Genomic DNA, 26,624 nt, shown 5'->3' on the forward strand with positions numbered 1-26,624 from the left:
GCGTGGAGCATTGTTAAAAAATCCACTATCATCAACGGGTTTCGAAAAGCTGGATTGCTGCGTGTTGAAGAGGGCAGCATGAGCTCAGCGGGAAATTTGCCTCCAGATGAAAGTGATGAGAGCGACAATGAAAACAATCCAACATCGGATGAAGCAATTCTGAGGCTATTCAACTCTGACACCGAAGGAGATGACTTCAGTGGTTTCAGTGCACAAGAGGAGGATAGTGACTGTGATCACCTCTTTAACCTGGAGTTACCTCTCTCTCTGCATCTTTGATGATTTGATTGCCTGCAGGTGCTCGCATTCCGGGGCATCTCTGACTGTGTCTATATAAACATTTCTGGAACAAGCCTTTCCATTCACCTGAAGAAGGAGCCGTGCTCCGAAAGCTCGTGTTTGAAACAAACCTGTTGGACTTTAACCTGGTGTTGTAAGACTTCTTACTGTGCTCACCCCAGTCCAACGCCGGCATCTCCACATCGTGATCACCTGGGTTGGTGATATCTTGATTACGATCAGTAATAAAAGACTTCTTTTTACACATGATTTATTTATTTTTAATGTTTCAAACTGATGATTCTATGTTAATCTTAAGAGCTTAATCGGATTGATTTCGCTCCACAGTGACCAATGACTTTCTTGGTAGGCTATTCTTTACCGCTAATTTTTTATTTTTGTTACAAGCCGTATTTCGTTAAAGCCTGTGTAAAGCTCATTTGTTTCAATGTACCGGTAAGCACCTGTGGCTTATATACGTGTGCGGCTTATTTATGTTCAAAATAATTTTTTTTAAAAAAAAATCAGTGGGTGCGGCTTATAATCAGGTGCGATTTATAGTCCGGAAATTACGGTATTCAGATTCCAAAATCTACATTCAATACGCTTCAATTTCCTTGCCATTGTATATGGCAAGGAAAACGACCAGAACGTGATTTAAAACATCCCAGTTTACAAAGTCGGAAGGAGGTTTAGCACTCCCCAATTTTAAATTCTATTTTTGGGCAGCTAAAATCTATGACATCTTGGTTAACAGACATAATAGAAACCTGATGGCTGAAACAACTTGCATTAACAGCGCTGCCATTCATTTATGGGTAATAGCATAAGAGACTGTAGAACTAATGAATAGACTAGACTGATCATCAATATTTGGGAAGAAATTCAGGAATCCTTTGATTTACTTGGTTCAGTCTCTGCTCTGACCACTATTGGGTCTATAAAAAATGTCATGCCCTCCATGCATCATGAGGGCTTTAAGAAATGGTCCGAATATGGTTTCACCTTCCTTCACCAGTTACTTCAGCAGGATACTCAAATCATTTGAGCAGATCAGAGGGGGATTTTGTTTTCCAAATACAGCCGGTTTTAAATACCTACAGATAAGGCATTTTCTTTTAAAACATGAAAAGCTAAACAAAATACAAAGTCCATCTCCAATACAGTCTTGCTGTGTAAACGTCCAACGAGGTGTACCTGGGGAAAAATAATATCCTGTATATATCAGACATGCTCTCCATGGTGTCTGGCAATTCCTTACACATTAAAAGGAAATTGGAAGTTAAACTGCAACAGGCGATACCGGTGAAAGACTAAAATGAACTTTATTCTGAGGCCCATCTTGTTACCTATTCAAATAACTGCAGAGAATATAAATAGATACTTCAGAACACCACATATATTACTGAAAACATTGGTCCCTCCCCCACAGGTAGTTGCTGGAGAGACTGCGCAGGGAACCAAGTGGTCATTACACGCTCACATTCTGGTCATGCCCAAAGTTGAGAAAGTATTGGGATGATATCCAAAATATTGGCTGAGGTACTCCAAATGGACATCCCACATATCCCCTCTAACTGCTCCAGGAGGTACAATTCCAGAGAGGATGGAAGGAAGAAAATATAACTAACTTTTACAAATTTTGCTTATAGCTGACATTAAAAGGATCGCTCTCAAGTGGCTGAAACCCGTATGCCCACCTATGAATTTTGGTTGTCAGAGTCAGATAGCTATTTGAGATGGAAAGAATCATGAATGCATTATGTTTACAGAGCAAAAGATTATTTCAAAGTGAATCCCAGTAATGGGAATATTGTTCACATGAACTAAACCATAGAGAGCACGTCCCCACCCCAACCCAACACCACTCATTATATATATTTTATTTGCCTCTCCTTTCTTTTAACAGTGCTTTCCCATATATTTCCTAGAGTCATTTTCACTGGTACTCTATGTAAGGAAGCAACTTCTACAGGGACCAGTTATCAAATTCTTGTTTATCTGCTTTTTCAACACTGTACATGGAACTTTTCTAAACAAGAAGTGCTGATGTAATATTGTATTTTTAATCATCAGTGCAGTTGACAGAATAAATGTGTTGTATAATTTTAATTCTTCCACCATGTTAATCTTTTGTTTCTTTTTGCTGTGAGAAAAGAAAAAGGAAAACAAAGTTTAAAAATAAAAGAATGGTTCCTCTTGTGCATGAGTTCAGAACTAGTGGGAGTTGTTTTAAAATTAACAACACCATCCTAGGACAGGTCTGGAGAATTTTGTTCTGAGGGTTGTGCGACTTTGGAACAATTCCTTAAAAGGCGGTGGAAGTGGGGTCAGTGAATATTTTTGAGGGAGAGGTACTTGAAGGCATGGGGATGAAATGTCATCAGAGATAGACCGGCAATGTGGAACTCAATACAAACAGATCCACCGTGATCTTACTGAACGGCGGAGCAAGCTTAAGGGGCCAAATGGCAAACTTACCTCTCCTATCTGGTATTTTCAGAAATCCAGTAAGATTTGTGTAAGTGGGATGGTATTTTCCTGCGCATGACCTATTTTAGAAGTTACAGGTGTCTCTCACACACACACACCGTCTTCAACCAAAAATTGCAAGTAATAATTCAGAATAATTTGATTTCACAGGTTCATCTGCGACAGGTGCAGGATGCTGCATTCAACCTGAGCAGAGAAGCTGATGTGAAGAAACGAATACACGAGGCAAAACTTAGGTGAGATTTGTGTGGTGAGATTGTTGTTTTAAATCAAGAAATCAGTGCCAAATCCAGTGTTCTGGCTCATTAGCATTTTGCTTGGAAATGATTTATTATCCAAAAAGTCTAAGCCTGTCTCAGATAGAGTTAGCTTCCCTTTATCTCTCGCTAATAGGTAAGGTCTCAGTCCGGTTTGAATGGATATACAAGCACTGTTTCTTTCTTCAAGAGCTCATTTTGGTACATTCACATAAAATTAAATCGAAAGATTTTTCCGAAATGTCCTTGAGACACTGAAGAGTGAAAGCAAAAAGCTTCAAGATAAAAGTGACTCCAGATTTACAAATTAAAAGTCATTTCAACAAAAGGCCTTAAAAGTAATTTTCACAAAAGCTTCAAGGATTCTCCGACAGCTAAAATTCTTCTCTCTAATCAGTCAAACGGATGACATTCTTAAGGGAATCCTTATCTGGGTTTAGCAGCTTGCTTAGTTTTATTGGTTCTAATTCTCAGCTGAGACCCCCTTGATTCGTTCAGGAAAGTGTCAGTCACTTTAAAAAAAATATATATTTTATTTTATTCTCCTTTTTCACATTTTCTCCCAAATTTACACCCAACAATAACCAATAATCAGTAACGAATGTAATGTCCTTCCCATATCAATAACAACAATCCCATCCTCCCACCAAACCCCCAAACATTAGCCCGCATGTTAACATAAATAAATGACAAAGAGGAATCAGGAATCACCCAGTCACCACTAACACATAGTCCCTCTCCCCCCAACCCTCCCAGCCCCCAACCCAAGAATTCCAGCAGGTCCCCCCTGCCACGCCAGGGCACAGGGTGGAGAGGTTGACCTCCACCCTAACAGGATCCGCCTTCGGGCGATCAACAAGGCGAAGGCTACAACATCTGCCACCGCGCCCGTTTCCAAGTCCGGCTGGTCCGACGGCCCAAATATGGTCTCCCAAGGGCCTGGGTCCAGTTTCACGTGCACCACTTTAGAGATTACCGGCATTAATCAATTGCTCCAAATTAATTATCTTTCCCACGACTGTTGTCCCACGTTCAAACTCTCTGCATCACGTCTGGTCTCAGTTACGAAATTGTTTCAAGCTCGTTGAATGTACCCTCATATCTCTTACTTGCAGTACATTATTTGCAACATTTGAGACAGTCATGGACAGTATTCAAAAGTTTCGCCAATTTTATAACTCACTCGCATGTCTACAAATGCAATCATTTTCAAGAATCATTTTAATTTCCCATATATTTTAGCTAATTTTAAAGGACCCCCTCTATAATTGTTGAATCCAAGTATAAGCTTGACTCAGTGACCCTGTTGCCTAGAGGTAGATTATACTTCACACCGTAATTTGGGACTTCAGCATATTACCTACTTCATTGTAGTACTGATGGAATACCACACTGTCAAAGGTGACATGTTTGAATGGAATGTTAATCCAAAGCCCAGGTTGAATGTTGGAACATGGAACAGGATGTTTGACCCATCTGTCATGCAAGCAAATCATCTTAATCACATTTACCCAGCAGTTTTTAGATCCCTTTACTCCCCTTTGGTATATCCACCTGCCCAATCTAATGAGTATAGACATACTTTTTGCTCCTAGCCCCAGCAGTGAATTTCGGTCTCAAGTCTCTGTGTAAAGCAATTTATTTTGCACAGTTCTAAAATCTTATAGCTATGGTCTCTTGTTCCAGATCCCTCAAATTTTCAAAATAGTCTGCCTCCATCTGCCCTGTATCATCTTCATAGAATCCCTACAGTGCAGTAGGAGGCCATTCAGCCCATTGAGTCTGCATCGACCCTCCAAAAGAGCACCCTACCTAGACCTACTCCTGTGCCCCATCCCCGTGACCCTACCTAACCTGCATATCTTTGGACGCTAAGGGGCAATTTAGCATGGGCAATATACCTAACCTGCACATCTTTGGACTGTGGGAGGAAACCAGAGCACCTGTAGGAAACACATGCAGACACAGGGAGGATGTGTAAACACACAGACAATCAACCAAGGCCGGAATTGAACCCAGGTCTCTGGTGCTATGAGGTAGCAGTGCTAGCCACCGTGCCACCCTCATCCTTTCATAATTGTAATCATTTCTATCATGTAGCCCCATAATCTGCATATTTTGAATGGAGAAAAACATTTTAGAAAGCTTAATGTTTTTTATTTCCTCATGTCGGGCAACATTATAGTCATTTGACATTGTATACCGTGAAGTATGGGGAGGTGGTGGTGTAGTGGTATTGTCGCTGGACTAGCAAATCAGAGGCCCAGAGTAATGCTCTGGGGATCCAGGCTCAAACCCCACCACTGCAGATGGTGAAATTTGAATTCAATAAAAATCTGGAATTGCAAGTCTAATGATGACCATGAAACCATTGTCGATTGTCTTTTTGGTGGTGCTGGATATACCTGGGTCGGGCAATAGTGTTTTCTTTTTCTTTCTTTACCCTGTGTGAGGGCTGCCTCATTAACAGTACTTTAGCTAGCTAATGGGATCGAGGTTGGGATGGAGCTGCAGCTGGTTGAGTCAGTTTTGCTTGGTTTAATGAGCCAAGCAACTTTGTTTTGCTGGGGGTTGGCAAAATTTAGGGATTTGAGTGGCAGCTTGGCCTGAGTACATAGCCTCAAAATAAGGGGAAGTAGATTTAGGACTGAGTTTAGGAGGAACTTCTTCACCCAAAGGGTTGTGAATCTATGGAATTCCTTGCCCAGTGAAGCAGTAGAGGCTCCTTCATTAAATGTTTTTAAGGTAAAGATAGATAGTTTTTTGAAGAATAAAGGGATTAAGGGTTATGGTGTTCGGGCCGGAAAGTGGAGCTGAGTGCACAAAAGATCAGCCATGATCTCATTGAATGGCGGAGCAGGCTCGAGGGGCCAGATGGCCTACTCCTGCTCCTAGTTCTTATGTTCTTATAAGAGGCAGGACACCTGGCTCACTTCTGGTGCATTTGAGTACCAGGAGACAGCGAAGATGGGAGCGAAGCAGTACAGTTCAAGTGGGTTGCTTCACAGCTCCAGGGTCCCAGGTTCGATTCCCAGCTTTGGTCACTGTCTTTGTGGAGTCTGCACGTTCTCCCCGTGTCTGCGTGGGTTTCTTTTGGGTGCTCCGGTTTCCTCCCATATTCCAAAGATGTACAGGTTAGGTGGAATGGCCATGCTAAATTGCCCTTAGTGTCCAAAAAGGTGGGATGAGGTTACTGGGTTACGGGGATGGGGTGGAGGTGTGGCCTTTGGGCCGATACAGACTCGATGGGCTCAATGGCCTCCTTCTGCACTGTAAATTCTATGATTCTATGAAACAAGACGACAATGGCAGCTGACCTCTGGGGGCTCACAAATAGGGGACCTCTATACCTGTACATAGATTTTGTCTCGGGGAGACATAACTGTCTGCCCCCATATGATTTATTTTCCAGATTACTTTTTCTGTCGTCCTGACATACACACCATAATCATCTTTATTGTCACAAGTAGGCTCACATTAACACTGCAATGAAGTTACTGTGAAAAGCCCCTAGTCGCCACATTGCGGCGCCTGGTCGGGTACACAGAGGGAAAATTCAGAATGTCCAAATTACCTAACAGCACCTCTTGTGGGAGGAAACCCAAGTACCCGGAGGAAACCCACAGAGACATGGGGAGAACATGCAGACTCTGCACAGTGACCCAAGCCGTGAATTGAACCTAGGACCCTGGAGCTGTGAAGCAACAATGCTAACCACTGTGCTACCATGCTGCCCACTAAGTTTGTAGATCCTGTTTCTGGGTTTTTTTCTTTTCTTTTTTATGTCCGGCTGTATATCTATATTAGCGCTACTGTGTATTATACACAACATATGTTATAAATAATTATGAAACCAATAAAAATATTTATTTTAAAAAACGAATATCCTACCGAGGTTTTTGTTTCTTTTTCAGTGTCTCCCCACTTTTCTCCCTAAATCATTTTTTATTAAGGTTAATAAGTTGGTAGCAACCTCTATAAGAGTGGGTAAGACCCTAAGGATTTGAGGCACTGACAGTCGGGGAGGGTCTGGCATTGCCCAGTTTGCTTTACTATTATTGGGCGGCCAATATTGAGAAGATGCTGGGGTGGTTCAGTGATCCGGGTCCGATGGAAGCTTAGGTCCATCGGTCCATATTGCCAAGGATCTAGCTTAGGTGCATTGATAACATTATGCTAGAAAGGAGTTGTGCACACTGAACCAAAAGGAAAAAAATATGTACAGTCTGGCTGCCTGCAGTGCACACTTTTTCATGTCAACTTTTTGTTCAATTGGCAGGTCAAGAATCAAGATGAGTTAATTCAGCACAGGCTAGGATTTCTCTGGTCCACATCCTTGAGCTACTCACCCATTTAGTTTGCTGTACCACTGGGCAGGTTTCCCACTTTGTTTATAAATCAATTTAGTATGTGTCATGTTAAACTGGATGAGGGAATGACTAAACATGTGAAGCTTTGCGGGTGATGAGCGAAAAAGAGAGTGAATTTGTGATTGGGGCACCAAGATCTTTATTCCACTGGGTAATTCGCAGGCCGAGATGCCATCCAGCACCTTGATTATCTGAGGAGTCGCAAATGGCGCTGAACATTGTGCAGTCTTCTGCGAACATCCCCATTTCTGACCTTTATAATGGAATGGAGGTCATTGATGAAGCAGCTGAAGTTGGTTGGGCCTAGGACACTACCTTGAAGAACTTTTGCACTATTGTCCCGGAGCTGAGATGGTTTTTAAAAAATACTTAGAGTATCTAATTATTTTTTTCCAATTATGGAGCAATTTATTGTAGCCAATCCATCTAACCTGCACATCTTTGGGTTGTGGGGTGAGACCCATGCAGACACTGGGAGAATGTGCAAATTCCACACGGACAGTGACCCGGGGCCGGGATCGAACCCGGGTCCTCAGCGCCGTAGGCAGCAGTGCTAACCACTGTGCCACCATGCTGCCGCGGAGCTGAGATGATTCACCTCCAATCACCACAACCATCTTCCTTTGTGCCTGGTACGACTCTGACCAGCGGAGCATTTTCCCCCTGATTCCCATTGACTCCAGTTTAGCTAGGGCTCCTTAATGCCATACTCGATCTAATGCTGCCGACGTCAAGGGAAGTTGCTCTCGCCTCACCTCTGGCGTTCTGCCCATTTGTCCATGTTAAAACCAAGGCTGTAGTGAGGTCAGGAGCTGAGTGACCCTGGCGGAACCCAAACTGAGTGTCCATGTACAGGTTATTGCTGAGTAAAAGTGCCGCTTGATAGCACTGTTGGTGACTCCTTCCATCACTTTGCTGATGATGGACAGTGGACTGATAGGACAATAATTGGCTGGGTTGGATTTATCCTGTTTCTTGTGCACAGGACACACCTGGACAATTTTCCACATTGCCGGGCAGATGCCAGTGTTGTAGCTGTACTGGATCAGCTTGGCTAGGGGTGTGGCCAGTTCTGGAGCACAGGTCTTCAGTGCAATTGTCGGAAAATTGTCAGTGATGCCGTCTAGCTTAAGGCAAATATCTATTTATTCCTTGGTCACCATCCACATGTAACTACTTTCCTTACTGTCAATTTGGTGTTTCAAAAGCTAGTAAATTATACGACATACTGGGCAAAAATGTTTCTTTTACTCTCATGCCTGGCTTCCCAATGAGGATCCTTTGTAATGGAGTTCTCTGTTAACATTTTGTTTCTGACTCTTGCAGAGCCTTGAAGGAGCCAAAGGAAATGTGCTTTATTTTTGGTGTGAACATTGAACATCGTGACCTGGATGGGATGTTCATTTATAACTGCAGTCGTCTCATTAAGATGTATGAGAAAGTCGGACCACAGTTGGAAGGAGGAGTGTGAGTACCCTGAAAATTGCCTGGACATGGGCTTAAATGTCTTGCTTAGATGCTTATATTAACATTCCTTTGGTGACCTGCTAAGTTTTCTGTCAGTTCCACGCTACAAAAATGCTAGAATATGGGCAACCTGGTTGTTTTGAGAAAATGTTCCATGTCCCTTCTGCATCCTCCCCCATTGTCCGTGAAGTAGGAACTCCATTTGAGGAATCATGGCCATGGCACAACTTTTTCCTGTACTGTGGTACTTACCGTGTCTCCATATGACAGGTTGCCATGTCATTAAGTCATCTGGTGAATATAAAAGACAACACAGCAGTCACCTACTGATGTATTTTAGTTAACTACAATAAAAGGATGAGGGTTATAAAGTTAAGTAGGGACAGTGCTACAGAAGTGGTGAAATTTGGGTCGGATTTCAGAGAATGGATGGCACGGTTGTACAGTGGTTAGCACTGCTGCCTCACGGCTCCCTCACGGCTCCAGGGACCCGGGTTCAATTCCGGCCTCGGGTAACTGTCTGTGTGGAATTGGCACATTCTCCCCATGTCTGCGTGGGTTTCCTCCGAGTGGTCCAGTTTCCTCCCACAGTCCAAAGAAGTGCAGGTTAGATGGATTGGTCATACTAAATTGCCCCTTCGTGTCCAAAAATTTAGATGGGTTTACTAGGTTATGGGTATAGGGTGGAGGCCTGGATTTGAGTGAGGTGCTGTTTCCAAGGGTCGGTGCAGACTCTATGGGCCGAATGACCTCTTCCTGTACTGTAAATTCTATGAATAGAGTTTGAAGCTCCTACCATGAAAGAAAGAGAAAGGGAAGGAATGATGCTTCGGCTGGAGTCTGAGAACTGGAAGACATGGAACTACAGGGTTCCAGAAAAGTGAAGTAGCAGCTTTTGGTGAAGTTATAAAGGAAGATACTAATCAGCATTAAGATTCTAAATTCAATTCCGCTAGAGGCTAGGATGTCAGTCAGGGCAAATGAGCAGACCGTAGTGTGTAACAGGATCCGGGTGATGTTTTTGACAATTTGGAATTCATGACAGTTGGAGATTGTATAATGGAGCATTAAATTGAACCTAGAGAGTTAATGGTGTGGATAAGAATATGCCAAAGAAAGAAGAAATTATATTTGTAACTTGATTTCCTTTTTGTTTATCCTCAGTTCATGTGGTGGAGTAGTGGGCGTGGTAGACATCCCATACCTAGTTCTGGAGCCCACCCACAACAAACAGGACTTTGCAGATGCTAAAGAGTATCGGCATCTTCTAAGAGCCATGGGCGAGCACCTCGTACAGTATTGGAAAGACATTGGCATTGGTAAGAAGAGGATTTGTAACTTGACTAAACTGGAACTTCTGGGCTTCTCCTGAACCTATTTGATCATTTTAGCTGTTGAGCGCATGTATTTTTTTCCTTTACTTTTTTTGTTTAGAAGCAGTGCTAGTGATACCTGTCAAATGACTTGAGTTGTAAGGGAGCTGAATTAATACAGTATTTGAATTGATGTCATTGCCAAAGCATTCCCAGTTTATCCATGGCTCGCAGGCTGTTGTCTGCCAGCCTTTTCATTTTTTTAATGCAATTAGCTTATTCTTTAGATTTGATTTGATTTATTATTGTCACATGTATGAGTATACAGTGAAAAGTATTATTTCTTGCATGCTGTACAAACAATGCATACCGTACATAGGGAAGGAAGGAGAGACTGCAGAATATACTGTTACAGTTATAGCAAGGTGTGGAGAAAAGATCAACTTAATACGAGGTAGGTCCATTTAAAAGTCTGGTGGCAGTAGGGAAGAAGCTGTTCTTGAGTCGGTTGGTACGTGACCTCAAACTTTGGTATATTTTTCCTGATGGAAGAAGGTAAAAGAGAGTATGTCCGATACGCTTCCTGAAGTCGATGATAATCTCCTTCGTTTTGTTGACATTGAGGGAGAGATTATTGTCGTCACACCAGTACACCAGATTCTCTATCTCATTCCTATACTCTGTCTCGTCATTGTTTGAAATCCGACCAACTACAGTGGTGTCATCAAATTTGAATTGGAGGGGAATTTGGCCACACAGTCATAGGTGTACAAGTTAGGGGGCTGAGGACACAGCCTTGTGGGGCACCGGTGTTGAGGATGATCGTGGAGGGTTTATTGTTGCTATCTAAAACAAAAAGTAAAATGACGACTGGATTGCAAGATGATCCTTATTCTTGCATGTTTTTGTTTTAAACTGTTAACATTATTACCTATGTTAATTTATTTTTCATTGTACAGTGAGAAGCCTTGATGAGAACTGTCACCAGGGAGAACAGCAGTACAATTGAAAATATAATTGCTTCCCTTCTCTATAGATTCACATCTTCTCTGGGGATCACATGCTTGTTAGCTGTGAAGTAAAATCAACTGTGGGAGTAAAATTGCATTGTGATGGGATGGATAACTTTTGGATGAGGTCCACGTGTTTTTGCAGCTCATTTTCGCTCGGGATTTCAAGCATTTTGTGTTTGTCTGTGAGGGAGGGGGGAAGATCCCTTGAGAGCTTCAAAGCAACTTGTTTCGTTATTCTTGAAATCATAGAATTTTACAATGCAGAAGGAGGCCATTCGGCCCATCGAGTCTGCATCGGCTCTTGGAAAGAGCACCCTACCCAAGCCCACACCTCCACCCTATCCCCATAACCCAGTAACCCCACCCAACACAAAAGGCAATTTTGGACAATAAGGGAAATTTAGCATGGCCAATCCACCTAACCTGCACATCTTTGGACTGTGGGAGGAAACCGGAGCGCCCGGAGGAAACCCACGCACACACGGGGAGAACGTGCAGACTCCACACAGACAGCGACCCAAGCCGCAAGTCGAACCTGGGACCCTGGAGCTGTGAAACAATTGTGCTCACCACTATGCTACCGTGCTGCCCTCTTGTTGTGTGGATCAATCAAACTTTTTTTCTTGTTCAAATTATCCCCTCAATGCTGCATCACAGTCTCAGCCTGCAACTCAGAACAAGATCGACGGTGGCACAGTGGTTAGCATTGCTGCCTACGGCGCTGAGGACCCGGGTTCGAATCCCGGCCCTGGGTCACTGTCTGTGTGGAGTTTGCACATTCTCCCCGTGTCTGCGTGGGTTTCGCCCCCACAACCCAAAAAGATGTGCAGGATAGGTGGATTGGCCATGCTAAATTGCCCCTTAATTGGAAAAAATAATTGGGTACTCTAAATTTATAAAAAAAAAAGAACAAGATCGCCGAGTGCATTCAATCCCACAGTTCCCGAAACCTGAATGAGCCATTTGTTCTAGCTGTCATACAGATCGTACAGAATAGCAATTTTGCTTGACAGCACAGATTTGACTGGACCAGTCCAACCAGTTTTAGGGCATTAAGTAATCGCAATAGCTTATTTATCTTGTACCTGACTGAAGCGTTAATCTTATCTTGCCCTCTCCAAAGATCCTACCTGTTTTAGAACATTATTTTTTATTGCCAGTTTCTCTGATCTGTTTTTATTTTTAAACATGAGACTGTCCAGGTGATCCCATTGACATCCAGCACTGTCATTCTGAACCTGGTTCTAGGAGACTCCTCCGTACTGAAGAAGCATGTTTATTAGCTCCCAGCAAGGCTTTAAATTTAATCTCGTGTTAATTGTAGTTGTCCCGTCATACTCGCATTCACATAATAATCTCGTGCCAATCAAACTAAATGTACTGTGTTTTTACGTTATGATCTCTTATAAAGTTAATAATAAAAATTCTCTTGGCTTACAGCACAGAAGGGGATATTGAAATTCTGGGATGAGTTTGGCTATATGTCAGCCAACTGGAATCAACCACCTTCTGATGGGACTGTATACAAGAGACGACGTGCTATGGAGATCCCAACCACCATTCAGTGCGGTACGTCTTACCCACAATGCTTTCTGTGCATAAAGTTGGTAAGTTCCATAAGCAAATATCAATTAGGTTAGGGATAATTCAGAAAATCCCAGTATTCTTCCGCGCACCGAGAAGCTACTTTAAGCATTAGATGCTGAAGTTGTTGCTCTTGTGTCTTCTTTCATTTTATACATGGCAACTAGCACATGCATTTTTATCTGCATTTTGCATCATTTATCTGCACATGCCAATTCCCCCAACTTTCTTTCCCTACGCCTGCCTTATTGAATTTGGCTGCTGTCTGTGATTCCAAGCCAACTAAATGGCCTTTCTTTTCTGCGTGAAATGAAAAATTAATGAAATTAAAATCGCTTATTGTCACAAGTAGGCTTCAAATGAAGTTACTGTGAAAAGCCCCCAGTCACCACATTACGCCGCCTGTTTGGGGAGGCTGGTACGGAAATTGAACTGTGCTCCTGGCCTGCCTTGGTCTGCTTTAAAAGCCAGCTCTTCAGCCCTGTGCTAAACCAGCCCCTTAAGGCTGGTGAGCTTAGACAATGAACATTGGCCAGCGAATTGAGCATGTTCTTCTCTCATCCCTTGCCCAGTATCCATGTGAGATTCCAGTAGGGTTTGTTATGATTCTGGACCAGAACCCCCCAAGTTTTTCATACAATCCAGTTAGGGACTAGTAACTTTTTGCTTAAGGTAGACAAAGTTTGTGATACTTTGAGAATAAAGCCACAAGATTCCATACATTTTGAATAAACAAAAATAAACTTTACTATACAAGGTCAGAAAGCTGAAACGATTTGAAATATGTACCGTATGCTCCTAACATTCAGAGTTAACGAGCAGTCAAACGGTGGCCAAACACACTGTACCGCACAATAAATGGCATTGTAACTGTCTTTCTCATGAGGGATTCCAGTCCTTAGAAATCTTGCGTTGGAATTCTCTGCAAACGACAATCCAACTAGGATGGCCTCAACGATGGCCTGTCTCGCAGGGTTTCAATCTCTTCTCCTGAGACTCCATTGCTCTGCATTCCCGAGGCTGCACTCCAGCACCAACTCACGAGCAATGTACCATGCACAATTCTCCCCCTTTAAAAAGGGTACATTCACCTCGATAACCCATAGCACAGAGTCACCGACATCTGCTGTTGCCTTAGTTCCTCATGACTTCTCCTGAGCTTCCATTACTTAAAGTCTGTCAGCCACAACCCTCTTTTGCTTGGAACCTCTTCCTTTGCTCCTCTCTTTCCTTCCTCTTAACTGGGACCTCTCCCTGTCCCCTGCCTGGGACTCTTCTCGATAGCGCAGTGTTCCCAATCACATGATATGGGGTTTTGCGCCATTTTACTTCTGACACAGGCGCACTGGGCCTGTGTCCTTGGCCTGAAGAACTTCAGACTCAGTGTTACACATGCACATATTACTCCCAGTCCGCGCATGCATGGAAACTCCCGGGGCCTGTCCGGATTTGGAGTTCCTGACCTCTGTCTGACGATAAGGTAAGTCCAATCTCGTAACCGGTTCCTTTGTAATAGTGAAAAGCTGCCTGACTCTCTCCACCACCACCACTCCGCCTCCCGTGCTCTACTCTTTTCTCCAAATAAGTGCTGCGGTCTTCCAGTTTGATCTTGACTTGATCAGGCAGCTGAGCACAGACCAAGAATAGAAATTCAGAATTTCTTGATTTGAATGGCCCAGCTCCACAGCATGCATTGCATTCGTTCAGCATACCACTCGAAAACCATGCACTATACACAATAGAAAAGGAATCATAATTAAGACACTTGAGTTTGAACCAAGAAACACAATTGCTCAAAGGAAATTGGTAATAACCATCACGTCTAGTGACTATATTGCACACAGTTCCGAAGAAAAATTGTATTGAAAACTGATGTATTAAATAGCTGAAAGTTTGATCACTCAAACCAAAAAAACTTTCAGTCCTAAATTTATCTAACATAGAAAATAGGAGCAGGAGTAGGCCATTCGGCATTTTGAGTCTGCTCTGCCATTCAATATGATCACGGCTGAACATCAAACTCTATAACCTGTTCCTGCTTTTCCCTTTTTATTCTTTGACCACAAGGGGCAGCATGGTAGCATTGTGGATAGCACAATCGCTTCACAGCTCCAGGGTCCCAGGTTCGATTCCGGCTTGGGTCACTGTCTGTGCGGAGTCTGCACATCCTCCCCGTGTGTGCGTGGGTTTCCTCCGGGTGCTCCGGTTTCCTCCCACAGTCCATAGATGTGCAGGTTAGGTGGATTGGCCATGATAAATTGCCCTTAGTGTCCAAAATTGCCCTTAGTGTTGGGTGGGGTTACTGGGTTATGGGGTTAGGGTGGAAGTGTTAACCTTGGGTAGGGTGCTCTTTCCAGGAGCCGGTGCAGACTCGATGGGCCGAATGGCCTCCTTTTGCACTGTAAATTCTATGTAAAAAAACTAGCCCGAAGAGCTATATCTAACTCCTTGGAAACAGACAATATTTTGGCCTCAATTGCTTCCTGTGGTAGCAAGTGCACAGGTTTGCTAATCACTGGGTGAATTTCTCATCTTGGTCCTGAAAGGTTTTTTTTTTTTCTTTTTTTATAAATTTAGAGTACCCAATTATTTTTTCCAATTAAGGGGCAATTTAGAGTGGCCAATCTACCTATCCTGCACATCTTTGGGTTGTGGGGGTGAAACCCACGCAGACACAGGGAGAATGTGCAAACTCCACACGGACAGTGACCCAGGGCCGGGATTCGAACCCGGGTCCTCAGCGCCGTAGGCAGCAATGCTAACCACTGTGCCACCGTGCTGCCCGGTCCTGAAAGGTTTAACCCATATTCTTAGACTATGATTCTTGGCTCTGGACACCCCCACCATCGGGAACATTCTTCCTTCATCTATGGGATTCTTTTCCTCCTCCTCCTCTATCTCTCTCTCTTCTCTTTCTCTCTCCCAGCCCCCCTCTCCTAAACCCCGGAGAATATAATTCTAACCGACTGAATCTCTCCTCCAATGTCAGTCCCACCATCCCAGAAATCAGTCTGGTAAACCTCTTCTGCACTCCCTCTATAGCAAGAACATCCTTCCTCTGATGAGGAGACCAAAACTGCACGTAAAATTCTAGGTTTGGTCTTACCAAGGCCCTGTATCATTGTATCAAGGCATCCCTGCTCCATTAGTTGAATCCTCTCGCTATGAAGGCCAACATACCATTTGCTGCCTTTCCCGCCTGCTGCACCTTCATACTTACCTTTAGCGACTGATGTATGATCAGCCAATTTCTAATCTATTGCTTTGATTGACCCTGAATTAACTGATGAACTTTCACATGAAATTGCACATTTATCTTTTGGAAGTCTTGGTATACTATTTTGTCGGATTTCTGTAGTCCACTTAAGTTGTACCTTCTTCACAAAATAAAATCAAGGAGATCATTTTTTTTTCCCCAATTAAGGGGCAATTTCAGTGTGGCCAATCCATCTACCCAGCATTTCTTTGGGTTGTGGTTTGAAACTCATTCAGACATGGGGAGAATGTGCAGACTCCACATGGACAGTGCCCTCGGGCCGGGATTGAACCTGGGTCCTCAGTGCCATGAGGCAGCAGTGCGAACTACTGCACCACCGTGCTATCCAAGGAGATCATTTAAGTACAATCTTTCCATTCTGAATTCACGTTGACCCTAGTCTACTAAGTTAATACTGTCCAGATAATCCTCATGTTTACTGTTAATAGGTTCCATATTTTACATGTTACTGACACAAGACAACTGTAATTGCTTGGATTGTTATATTTTAAAATAAGGGCCACTATCTCTAATGTTATTTCCCTAGTTTTTTTTTGTGTCTCCTTTACAGTGACTGCCTCACAAATCTCTTCCCCAACTTCTTTGGGGTAAAAATAATGAGCCTATATTTATTTTGAGCTTTTCAGCAAGCTTAACTCGATGTGGTTAATATAGAAGGTAATTTTACTTAGGCTTTCTCTGCATATGGAAGGACTGTTGTTCACGTCTTAGCTTGTGGAAACTTGTGTTCATCCTGTTTCTAACCCATTTGTATCTATTTGGATTCTCACCTCATTGCCTGCTTGCTTTTGAAATGGTCAAGATAATTTGTAGTTCTGTTTTTACATCTGACTGTTCTTTGTTGCCAAGTGCCTTTGACCTTCCTTTCTGAACTTGTCCCAGTGCATGTCTTCTCCATTTTCCCTGCAGGATTTGTTGTCTTTGTTCTTCCTTATCTCTCTTTGTGATTTAATTATTTTTGATTATCTTTCGTACTTCACTTCACTTAGACTTATGAATCTTTGGAATTCTCTACCCTAGAGGGTTATGGATGCTCCATCATTGATTACATTTAAGACCAGGACACGGATTTTTGGCGCTCAAGGAATCCAGGAATATGGGAAGCGGGTGGGGAAGTGAAGTCTAAGATTAGACTGGTAGTGGATGGAAAGTATTCCGCCTGGAGGTCGGTGACCAGTGGTGTCCCGCAGGGATCTATTCTGGGACCTCTGCTCTTTGTGGTTTTTATAAATGACTTGGATGAGGAAGTGGAAGGATGTGTTAGTAAGTTTGCCGATGACACGAAGGTTGGTGGAGTTGTAGATAGTGTTGAGGGCTGTTGCAGGTTACAACAGGATGCAGAGCTGGGCTGAGAAGTGGCAGATGGAGTTCAACCTAGATAAATGTGAAGTGTTTCATTTTGGAAGGTCGAATTTGAATGCTGAATACCAGGGTTAAAAGCAGGATTCTTGGAAGTGTGGAGGAACAGGGGGGTCTTGGGGTCCACGTACATAGATCCCTCAAAGTTGCCACCCAGGTTGATAGGGTTGTTAAGAAGGCATATGGTGTGTTGATTTTCATTAACAGGGGGATTGAGTTTAAGAAACGCGAGGTTTTGCTGCAGCTTTATAAAACCCTGGTTAGACCACACTTGGAATATTGTGTCCAGTTCTGGTCGCCTCATTATAGGAAGGATGTGGATGCTTTGGAGAGGGTGCAGAGGAGATTTACCAGAATGCTGCCTGGACTGGAGGGCATGTCTTATGAAGAAAGGTTGAGTGAGCTTTTCTCACTGGAGCGGAGAAGGAAGAGAGGTGACTTGATAGAGGTGTACAAAGTGATGAGAGGCATGGATAGAATGGATAGCCAGAGACTTTTCCCCAGGGCGGAAATGGCTGTCACGAGGAAACATAAAATTTAAGTTGATTAAGTATAGGGGAGATGTCAGAGGTAGGTTATTTACACAGAGTGTGGTGGGTGCGTAGCATGCACTGCCAGCGGAGGTGGTGGAGTCAAAGTCATTAGGGACATTTAAGCGACTCATGGACAGGCACATGGATAGTAGTAAATTGTAAGGGGTGTAGGTTCGGTTGATCTTAGATTAGGATAAATGGTCGGCACAACATCGTGGGCTGAAGGGCCTGTACTGTTTGTTCTATGTTCTATTAGCCATGATCATATTGAACGGTGGAGAAGACTTAAGGGGACGATAGGGAATTGTGTAGTCTTAACTTTTAATTCTATATAAATATCTATTCTCAATCATTATATCTTTAAAATCAATTTCTTTAACTCAATTGCCTTAGTTCCTTGTATTTAGCTCTGGTCCTTGTGTTTCTGCTCCAAAATCATGTTGAAATTGATTGATTGTAGTGGCTGTACCCCAAGCATGACGCATCATTCATTTCCTATGTTTTCTGGGTCACTTAAAATAAGAGGTGAAAATGTGCACTACCATACTTGCTCTAAACCATAAGGCCATTCGACTCCTATGTCATGCTCTACCATTCAGTAGATCAATTAGATCAACCTCATGGCTGATCTAATTGTGGCCTCAACTCCACTTTCCTGCTTGCCTTTCCATAATCTTTGACTCCCTTGTGGTTCAAAGCTCTGTCTAGCTCAGCCTTGAATAAATTCAGTGACCCTGCCTCCACTGTCCTCTGGTGTACAGAATTCCAAAGATTGAAATTCCTCCTCATCGCCATTTAAATGGGAGATCCTTTGTTTTGGAGCTGTCCCCTAGTTCTAGATTCGCCCACAAGGGAAAACATACTTTCGGCATCTACCCAGCCAAGCCTCCTCAGAATTTTTTCATGTTTCAATAAGATTACCGTTCGTTCTTCTAAGCTCCAATGAGTATTGGCCCAACATACTCAACCTTTTTTCATAAACCAACCCCTTAATCTCAGGAATCAACCTATTGATCCTCTTCCTAATTGCAATGCAGGTATATCCTTCAGCAAGACAAAATTGTGCACCGTACTCTAAATGTGTTCTCACCAACGCCCCCTATAACTGTAGCAAGACTTCCCTACTTCTATACCCCCATCCCCCTTTCAATAAAGGTCTTCATTCCATTTGCCTTAATTACTTGCTGTACCTGCATGCTAACTTTTGTGATTTATATATGAGGAACAGCAGATCGCTCAGTACCAAGGCATTCTGTAGTCTCTTTCTATTTAAATATTATTTTTCTATCCTTACCAAAGTGTATAACTTCTCATTTTCCCACATTATGCTCCATGTATCACATTCTTGCGCACTCACAACCTATTTATCTTCGTTTGCAGACTCTTATCCTCACATCTTGCTTCCCCACCTATCTTTGTATCATCTGCACATTTGGCTACAATGCACTCCCCAAGGCATCAACATAAATCGTAAATAGGTACGGTCCCAGTGCTAATCCCTGTGGCACTCCACTAGCTATGGTTTGCCAACCTGTAAATGACTCTGACTCTCTTCTGACTCTCTTCCCCATTAGTTAATCTTGGCCTGGTACACCCCTCATCCCTTCCTTTTTCCCATCCTGGCTGAATCCAGCTTTGTGGAGAAATCAGTTAAATTGTTCTGTTCCCCAACCCAGGACCCAAAATCTCGAAAATCTCCGCATCCAGCACACATCTTGTTCCACGCTTTGCAGACACTGGGTCTGGTACTCGTACAACCAATGTATCCACTATCTTTGCAGCCACTTGTCAGCATTTAGTCTCATTAGATTTCCTCATACCTTTTCCATCGAGATACTAATTGTTTTGCATTTCTCTCTCTCCCACACATCCCTTTTTTCCCTTGAGTTTCTACTTCTTGGGTGCTCTTAGTATCTTCTAAGTCAAGTATAAAGCATTGTTCAAAAATCTGTCATTTTATTTGTTTCTAATTGTAATGCCCCAGTTTAATCCTCCAAGGCTCTCTTTTTATATTTCTTCCTAGTTTACTCTCGTTCTAATTTTTCCCTCTTTGTTTTTGGATACCTGTTGCTGGCTTCCATAAGTTTTCCAATCTTCTACCTATTACTAATCTTTGCAGCGTTGTACATAATTTCTTTATATATAAATTTGCTAGCATTGTTAACCTCCTTTGTTAACCATGGATGGTTCAACTTTCTGATGAGAGTCTTTGGCCAAAATGTTAGGTTGCTCGGGCAAACCTACTCCCTCCCCAGAAGCGCGTAAAATCAACACTGGAAAATGTCAGCCGCACATCCCAATATCATCGCGCCCTCATGTGATATTTTGGTTGGTGGCTGGGCATGCACTAGTCAAAAACACACCACTAATGACCAAGAAGCTAACTTAAATTAATTAAACAGCAGTTAACTAGTAATTTACATTACTTGTCTGCTTTACGAGTCAGTGGTCAGGTTGATTGGCAAAGCAGCCTTTAGTTTAAGCTACAACCTCGATCTCAGGCGTGATGAAATTCAGGACTCAAAAAAATTAACAAATATGCCTGGAGACTGAAGTCTGCTGCCTAGACACAGGTGGCACCGTTTTTCTTGTATGTATTTTTTACAGGTCCGTAGTTCGCTCAGACAGCTCCACAGTGACTGTGCCCAGAGGGAGCACTTTGGAAGTACCGACCCACATATTCCTTTTTCTTGACATCTGCTTTCTTCCTGCCCTTCCTGACAGCGCTCAGCTTTTCACAGAATGTGTTTCACGCTGGATGGCTATTAATTGGCCGGCAAGTGTAACGCGATCATGGATGGGAGTGGGTTTCACATCCACCCCTGCCCACGTCGACTTTGGGCGCTCTGTGATCTTAAATGTTTGCCACTGCACCTCTCTTGCACTATTTTCCCAATCCACTTTAGCCAACTCTATCATCATACCATTGTGATGATCTTTATTTAAGTTCAAGGTATTAGTTTCAGATCCAAGTTTCTCACTCTCAAACTGAATGTGATAAATTCATCCTGTTATTATCATTCTTATCTAGAGGATCCTTCAAAATAAGATCACTAATTAATTCTGTCTCTTTACACATTCTCAGGTCTAAAATAACATGTTCCATGGTTGGTTCCGCAACATTATTCCCCAATTACACTTTAGGAACATGCCCTGAAGGCTATCTTTGCCAGCTTAATTTCTCCAACCTGAGGGGGATACAGATATCGGTAAAGACTGAATACACTTGGGGCTCTTTTGGTTTAGCACAGTGGGCTAAATAGCTGGCTTGCAGTGCAGAACAATGCCAGCAGCGCGGGTTCAATTCCCGTACCGGCCTCCCCGAACAGGCGGCGGAATGTGACGACGAAGGGCTTTTCACAGTAACTTCATTGAAGCCTACTTGCGACAATAAGTTATTATTATAAGGAAAGATTGAGAAATGACCTGAAAACGGTCATTAAAATTATGATGGGATGATAAGGTAGGTAACGAGAAGATATTTCTACGTGTGGGGGGGGGTACTCTAAAATGCACTGGCAAATTCCTCTCAGAAGTTCCCAGGTAAGGCTTTAGGTGGCAAATGTCCAGAAATGTTACTCTAGGACAAAGGTTCGGCACAACATCGTGGGCCAAAGGGCCTGTTCTGTGCTGTATTTTTCTATGTCCTTACCCTGGACAATTCCACAGCGCTGTGGACCATCTAATTAAAATCATTGACTTTGGATGGTTGGGTGAGGGGGGGGGGGGGGGTGTAGGTAGTAGGAGGGTAGGAAATCCAATAAGGAAATCAGGAGAAATTTCTTGACTTCGTTTTTTTTTAATAAATGTTTTTATTGAGTTTTTTGAACAAGGTATAATTACCGTTATGTATACAGAATAAGAAACACGTGTGTGTGTGTATATATATATATATATATATATATATACACACACACACATTTAGAGGAGAATGGAATAACTGGTGGGGTATTGTGCACCAGCTCGACAGCGGCATCTCTGTACATCTGGCAAAATTACCCACCCCACATAAGTAGGCAACTGCTTGCGGGGGGCGGGGACTGCCCCCCCCCAAGTCCATCTCTCCCCTCCATGCCCCGGCTACCTTCCCCCGACTCCCGACCATTTTCCCCTGATTCTTGGCCACCCTGCTATTCTTCCTCTTGTTCATTGGCCACAAACAGGTCCCGGACCAGTTGCATGAATGGCTCCCACATTCTGTGGAAGCCGTCGTCTGACCCTCGGATGGCGAATTTGATTTTCCCCATTTGGAGAGATTCCGAGAGGTCGGACAGCCAGTCTGCAGCTCTGGGTGGTGCTGCTGACCGCCAGCCAAACAGGATTCTACGGCGGGCGATCAGGGAGGCAAAGGCAAGGGCGACCGCCCTCCTCCCCAGGAATAGATCTGGCTTGTCTGAAACCCCGAAGACCGCCACTATCGGGCATGGCTCCACCCTCACCCCCACCACTTTGGACATAGCCTCGAAGAAGGCTGTCCAGTACTCCACAAGTCTGGGGCAAGACCAGAACATGTGGGCGTGGTTGGCCGGGCCTCTCTGGCACCGTTCACATCTGTCCTCCACCTCCGGGAAGAACCTACTCATACGGGTTCATAGAATCTACAATGCAGAAGGAGGCCATTCGGCCCATCGAGTCTGCACCGGCTCCTGGAAAGAGCACCCTACCCAAGGTTAACACCTCCACCCTATCCCCATAACCCAGTAACCCCACCCAACACTAAGGGCAATTTTGGACACTAAGGGCAATTTATCATGGCCAATCCACCTAACCTGCACATCTTTGGACTGTGGGAAGAAACCGGAGCACCTGGAGGAAACCCACGCACACACGGGGAGGATGTGCAGACTCCGCACAGACAGTGACCCAAGCCGGAATCGAACCTGGGACCCTGGAGCTGTGAAGCGATTGTGCTATCCACAATGCTACCGTGCTGCCCTTTAAAAAAAATATTTTTGGACGCTGGGGAACTCCAGTCGCCGGATCTCCCCAGTGTAGCGAGATTGAGACGCCATTTTTAAATGCCCCCCCCCCCCCCCCCCCCCCCCCCCCCCCCCCCCCCCCCCCCCCCCCCCCCCCCCCCCCCCCCCCCCCCCCCCCCCCCCCCCCCCCCCCCCAAAAACATCCACACAGGGCACCACCGGCCCAAACGTGGGTTCTTGTTAAGTGGGCTCTATGTACCACTTTTAGTTGCGACAGGCTGAGCCTTGCGCACGTGGCGGTGGAGTTGACCCTATGCAGTGCCTCGCTCCACAGTCCCCACCCTATCTCAATCCCCAGGTCGTCCTCCCATTTCTTTCTTGTTGCGTCCAGTACGGGGTCGGCCCTTTCTACCAGTCGGTCATACATGTCGCTACAGTTCCCTTTATCTAGGATGCTTGCGTCCAGTAGGTCTTCCAGTAGTGTCTGTCGTGGCGGTTGTGGGTACGTCGTTGTCTCCTTTCATAAGAAGTTTTTGAGCTGCAGATACCGTAGTTCGTTCCCCCTGGCTAGCCAAAATTTCTCTGTCAGTTCGTCCAGTTTAGCGATCCTGCCGTCCATGTATAGGTCCCTGACTGTCAATGTCCCTCCGTCCTGCCTCCACCTTATGAAGGTGGCGTCAGTCAGTGCTGGTGTGAACCTATGGTTGTTGCAGATGGGAACCTTGTCCGACATTTTTGTCAGGCCAAATTGCTGCCGCAGTTGATTCCAGGATTGGAGGGTGGCTGTCACCATTGTGCTGCTGGAGTGTTTTTTGGGTGGGGATGGGAGTGCTGCCGTGGCGAGGGCCCGGAGGGAGGTCCCCACGCAGGAGGCCTCCTCCGCGCGCACCCACGCGGCCTCTGGCTCCTGGATCCATCCCCTTACTCGCTCGGCTGTTGCCGCCTAGTGGTAGAATTGTAGGTTTGGGAGGGCTAGCCCCCCCCTGGATGTTGTATTTTGTAGGACCTTCTTTGGGAACCTAGCATTCCCCCCCGTACGAACGCTATGATTAGTTCGTCCAGCGCTTTGAAAAAAGCCTTGGGGATGTAGATCGGAATGGATCTAAACAGAAAATGGAACCTGGGCAGTACGTTCATTTTGATCGTCTGGACACTCCCCGCGAGGGAGAGTGAGAGTGTGTTCCATCTTTGCAGGTATTTCTTGGCTTAGTTGATGACAATGTGGACCTCATTGCTCCATTGAACAGTTGAGATAATAAGCATAGTTGCATTTAAGGGGAAGGTAGATTAAGTACATGAGAGAGAAAATAATAAAATATATGCTGATGGGGTGAAATGAAGAGTGGAAGGAGGTTGGTGGCGAACAGGCACACTCAGCATTTGGGTCAAATGACCTGTTTCCGTGCAATAAAAATTCTGTTTAACCAATGTAGCTTTGCTGTCATCATGCCTTGAATCTTCTTTGAAAAGGCAGTCTCCTTCCCTCTGTTAATCCAGTGGCCTATAATGCATCCCTAGTTTATCTTTTTCATATTTTTTACTCCTCAGCACCAGTTGCATTAACCTACGTGGTTTCTTTGCCCTAAATAAATGACTTTAGAAGGGAACAGCAGCTAATCACATTTGGCCACAAAGCACGACTGTCATTAGAAGTTTTCTTACCGATTTGAGGAGGATCGCTGGTCACCTGTATCAGCTACCGGGTTATGTAGGCGAATCTGCTGACTGAACAGATCCATTTCCTTAAAAGGAGTGTAAGAGTTTCTACAAATATCTGGCTGTATCCCAGCCTGGTATTGAAACTGCTCTGCCCAGGACCGCAAGTAAGTTCAAAGGGGTCTTTGATTATGCTGCCCGCTTTCCCAAGGTAGTGGGAGGTATAGACAGAGTCAATGGATGGGAGGCGGGTTCGTGTGATGGACTGGACGGTATTCATGACTCTGTAGTTTCTTACGGTCTTGGGCCGAGTAGTTGCCATGCCGGCTGTGATGCAGCCAGATAGGATGCTTTCTATGGTACATCTGTAAAAGTTGGTAAGAGTCATGTTGAATTTCCTTAGTTTCCTGAGAAAGTATAGGCACTGTTGTGCTTTCTTTGTGGTAGCGCTGCGTGGGTGGACCAGGACAGATTGTTGGTGATGTACACACCTTGGAATTTGAAGCTGTCAGCCAGAGGCTGTTGTAGTTACACCACTCCACTAGGTTCTCTATCTCCCTCCTGTATTTTGGCTCATCATTGGTCAAGATCCGGCCCACTAGTAGATAGAGTTGGAGCCACATTTTGCCATGCAGTCATGTGTGTATAGGGGGATAGTGGGGGCTAAGTAGGCCCTGCGGGGCCCCAGTATTAAGGACCTTCGCGGAGGAGGTGTTGTTTATCCTTCCTGATTGTGTGGGGTGGCGGGCACTCGCTCTGATTCTGGCTCTTTTCTCCACCCCTTTACCCTCTCCATGGTTGCCGTCCTGAGTTAATATTGCAGTTTGGGAGGGCTAGGCGCCCCATGGTTCAAGCTCTCTGCAGAACGCAAGATCCTTGTGTTCTTCTTTTCTCTCTCTCTCTTCCACCCCCTCCCCCCCCCCCCCACCCCCGCCCCCAACACGCACGCACACATACTCAAATGCCATGATCAGTTTTTCTACTGAGTTGAAGAAGACCTTGGGGTGGATTCCATCTCTGCAGGTCCTTTTTTACTTCCCCCATCAGGCTGGTCAGGTTACATTTGTGGATCCTTGTCCAGTCATGAGTGATTTGGATCCCCAAGTAGCAGAATTTGTGTCGGGCTTGTTTAAATGGCATTCCCTCCAGATCTGCCCCTCCCCCTAGCGGGTTCACTGGGAAGACCTCACTTTTGCTCAGGTTGAGTTTGTAGCCTGAGAAAGCTCCAAACTCTTTCAAGCGCACCATAGTTCCTTCCATGCTGCTTTGCGGTACCGAGATGTTGAGGAGCAGGTCATCCACTTAGAGTGAGACTCTGTGCCCTCTGTCTCCTCTCTGGATCCAGTAAGAAGTCTTACAACACCAGGTTAAAGTCCAACATGTTTGTTTCAAACACAAGCTTTCGGAGCACTGCTCCTTCCTCAGGTGAATGAAGAGATATGTTCCAGAAACATATATATAGACAAGTCAAAGATGCCAGACAATGCTTAGAATACGAGCATTTGCGGGTAATCAAATCTTTACAGATCCAGAGATAGGGGTAATCCCAGGTTAAAGAGGTGTGAATTGTCTCAAACCAGGACAGTTGGTAGGATTTTGCAAGTCCAGGCCAGGCGGGGGGGGGGGGCGCACTCATGTGTGCGGAACTTGGCTATAAGTTTCTGCTCGGCAATTCTGCATTGTCGCCTGTCCTGAAGGCCGCCTTGGAGAACGCTTACCCGGAGATCAGAGGCTGAATGCCCTTGACTGCTGAAGTGTTCCCCGACTGGAAGGGAACATTCCTGCCTGGTGATGGTCGCGCGATGCCCGTTCATTCGTTGTCGCAGCGTCTGCATGGTCGCGCCAATGTACCATGCTTCGGGACATCCTTTCCTGCAGCGTATGAGGTAGACAACATTGGCCGAGTCACACGAGTATGTACCGCGTACCTGGTGGGTGGTGTTCTCATGTGTAATGGTGGTATGCATGTCGATGATCTGGCACGTCTTGCAGAGATTGCCCTGGCAGGGTTGTGTGGTGTCGTGGTCGCTGTTCTGAAGGCTGGGTAGTTTGCTGCAAACAATGGTTTGAGGTTGAGCCACATCATGGCTCTCTGGATCCAGTT

General features: G+C 44.6%; 1 protein-coding gene across 3 annotated transcripts in view; it reads left to right on the forward strand.

The window, feature by feature from the left end:
- The window catches only part of morc2 (MORC family CW-type zinc finger 2), a 169,067-nt gene that overhangs the window by 93,287 nt on the left and 49,156 nt on the right, over positions 1-26,624 (forward strand). For all 3 annotated transcript variants that reach the window (XM_038821895.1, XM_038822071.1, XM_038821984.1), the window contains 4 exons: positions 2,923-3,008; positions 8,726-8,866; positions 10,031-10,185; positions 12,633-12,761. In XM_038821895.1, the coding sequence (XP_038677823.1) occupies positions 2,923-3,008; positions 8,726-8,866; positions 10,031-10,185; positions 12,633-12,761 (511 nt within the window). The remainder of the gene's footprint in view (positions 1-2,922; positions 3,009-8,725; positions 8,867-10,030; positions 10,186-12,632; positions 12,762-26,624) is intronic.

The sequence above is a fragment of the Scyliorhinus canicula genome, chromosome 1 (assembly GCF_902713615.1).
Source record: "Scyliorhinus canicula chromosome 1, sScyCan1.1, whole genome shotgun sequence".
Lineage (NCBI taxonomy): Eukaryota > Metazoa > Chordata > Chondrichthyes > Carcharhiniformes > Scyliorhinidae > Scyliorhinus > Scyliorhinus canicula.